Source organism: Penicillium canariense (assembly GCF_028826845.1).
Source record: "Penicillium canariense strain IBT 26290 chromosome Unknown utg000001l_segment0_segment0, whole genome shotgun sequence".
NCBI classification, from domain to species: Eukaryota; Fungi; Ascomycota; class Eurotiomycetes; order Eurotiales; family Aspergillaceae; genus Penicillium; species Penicillium canariense.
In genome coordinates this window covers 58,223-60,786 of record NW_026622728.1, presented here as the reverse complement: position 1 = coordinate 60,786, position 2,564 = coordinate 58,223, and the positions used below count along the sequence as shown (strand labels likewise).

At 46.6% G+C, this 2,564-nt stretch overlaps 1 protein-coding gene across 1 annotated transcript; it reads right to left on the bottom strand.

Annotated features, from left to right (window-relative positions):
• Positions 1-1,047: 1,047 nt before the first annotated feature.
• On the bottom strand, positions 1,048-1,857 carry N7482_000006 (uncharacterized protein; the record flags this gene model as incomplete). The annotated part of the gene is made up of 3 exons (XM_056682131.1): positions 1,048-1,146; positions 1,225-1,689; positions 1,747-1,857. 3 exons carry the CDS (start codon positions 1,855-1,857, stop codon positions 1,048-1,050), a joined length of 675 nt encoding a protein of 224 aa, XP_056545737.1.
• Positions 1,858-2,564: the final 707 nt, after the last annotated feature.

The following is a 2,564-nucleotide window of genomic DNA, read 5'->3' as shown; positions in this document are numbered from 1 at the left end:
GATATGCCCTTCAAACAAACCAAGCAAGAAAGCGCAGATGAAACAAGCGCTGTATGCCAAGAATGCAAGGAAGACCCAAGCACCTAAGGCGGACTGCAGTGCTAACAACCTACTACCGACCCGTCAGCGGTTCCCCCACTACACTAGATAGTTCTAGGTGACTGGGAGTGACCAGTTCCAGAAGGTTTTGGCACTGTAATGTGAAGTGACACCGGGAAAAAGAGTACGTAATAGTTCTACCACTAAAAAGCACTCAATTTTCATGTTACTGTAGTATAGTAACTACCAACTTTGCACTACATCCACAGCATAGGATCTATTTTTACGAGGGGGAGGTACGATACCATCAATGTTCATTGTAGAGGTCCTCAACTTAGTGCGCCCACCTCAATAAATGATCTGCGCTAAGGTCTTGGCAGTGGGGCCAAAAAGAGTGTCTAAGAGTGTTCTGGATGCACCGGTTTCGAGACGCACTGTACAACTGCTTCAATGAGACATTTTTCCTGCCTCAGATAGCCAGCCAAGACTACTCTAGTCTAAATATTACCAACGAGGTAGAGGAAAGGATTGACAGAGATCTACCATCGCGGCTCTCGCCTATCTTGCCATTTCAGACAAACCTCGCGCCTGGCAAATCCACTTGAGCCTCAAATGTAGACAAGTGGCAATTTTTCACCATATCATAATAGAACCTCCGAAGGATCAATGATCAAAATTTATGTGTCACATTCCAATAATGCAGAATCTGTCCTGTCCCACAACCTGAACTAATAATCTGCACCGATGCTACCCTATATACCATCATTTCACAGCCTCAAAAACTTGCGACACGGTAACGTTCTTGCTGATCCCCCCGTACTTCGCAGTATGTGGCTCAGAGTGTAGGCTGGAACTGGAGCTCTCGCGATGCTCGGGACCGGCGGCAGCGGAAATAAGATATGCCTGATCGTTTTGGTTCGGGAGGAAGCAATTGTCCGGGGCTTTCCGGGCGCCGGTGTGACTGGACTGATACTGCCAACTTTCCAGTTCCTGGCTTTAACATAGCCATTATAGGCGCTGTTGCTTCTCATGTTTTTCACGGAGCTGAAAGAATGGTTCATTGCAGGTAGACAGGCACAGATTAGCCCGATTCCGGCTTCTGCGTTGCTATTGACGTTCAGGAATCAGTGGTGATTTCACAATCTATTTGGAGGGAAGAGGCGACATCTCTCACGCTGTTAACACACAGTGGATCCAGAACCACGTCGTGTTTGTGGTCTTGCTTTCCACCACCATGATCAGCAGTCGCCAAATACTGAAACCCGTGGCAAGTCCCCCAGCACCAAGTATTCCCATGACTCGCATTTTCTTCGACGTTGTCATATGAAGTGGCCACATTAATGGGACTGGCAATACTAGAATCCACAAGTCGGTGGCGATGCTGATGACTGAGTCGGCAATAATTACCTTCCGTTGGTCGAGACACCTGCCACCATTGGAAGTACCAAGCCAGTATGCAGAGATAGGGTCACAGAAGAATATCTTGATGAACAGTGCTGGGACATAGTAAAAAAGCATGATGAAAAGGCTGATGTATATAACTTCAACCTTCCGGTGGTGGGGAGCAAAAACCCTCGCCATGACTGCTAAGAGGGTGATCTTGATAACGAAGACCATCGGAACATAAATCAGCGTGGTTGCGTACGAGACCTGTTTTAGATTTCCTTGTTAGCGTGCTGAAAATATAAGGTTTGAACTGATTCACACTTTTTGAAACTTCATGAAATCGTTTTCCGTGACATCCCAAGCATTGTACCCACCGCCATAGACATTCACTATGTCTTGATCAGCCATGCTCATATCGTTTGCCAGGGACATGGACGCGCACGTAAAAGCATGCATACACAAAACCCCATGAATAACGCCTTTGGATTGTTCAGCATTAGAACAGAGCAAGAGACAGTTTAAGAAACCCTTACCCATCCAGCAACTGTCAGATCTGTTGGCGGTAATGGTCAGTATCAAAGTCCACAGCATCTTGACGAGACGCTTTGCCCACAGTCTTCCGCGTTCAGGTTGTGATGAAACTGGGCTTTGATCCAAATTCGTATGACCACAAATATCGTAACGACAATGATGCACAACACTTGTGCTACAAGAGTCACCGTGTGTAAGACATATTGATGATGTGAGAAGTTAGAGACCAGCCCTACCGGCGGTGGGACGACAGGTTGCAGTGCGATTGTTGTAGATTTTCAATATCGTGAAGTCGAGTTTCTTGGTCACCTATCGCAAGGGTTCAACATAATACTCCGAGGCAACATGGAAGCTTCCACCAAGAATTGGTAATTGAGTCTCCGGATAGACTCTAGCCGGAATGAAAACGGGTCCTAAGCCGTAGGATATTTCCAACAACATCTTGCAACGAGGGTCTAGAGTGTCGCTTGGTACGGATTAGAGGAATGTCTTGAGATTGACCTTCTTGATGTTGAAATCCAAAGCGGCAAAAATTGCCTGGTTGTCCTGACCTGGTCTGGCTTTTGGGAATTTCTAAGATCAGCGAAGAAATCACTTAGTTCCGGGAG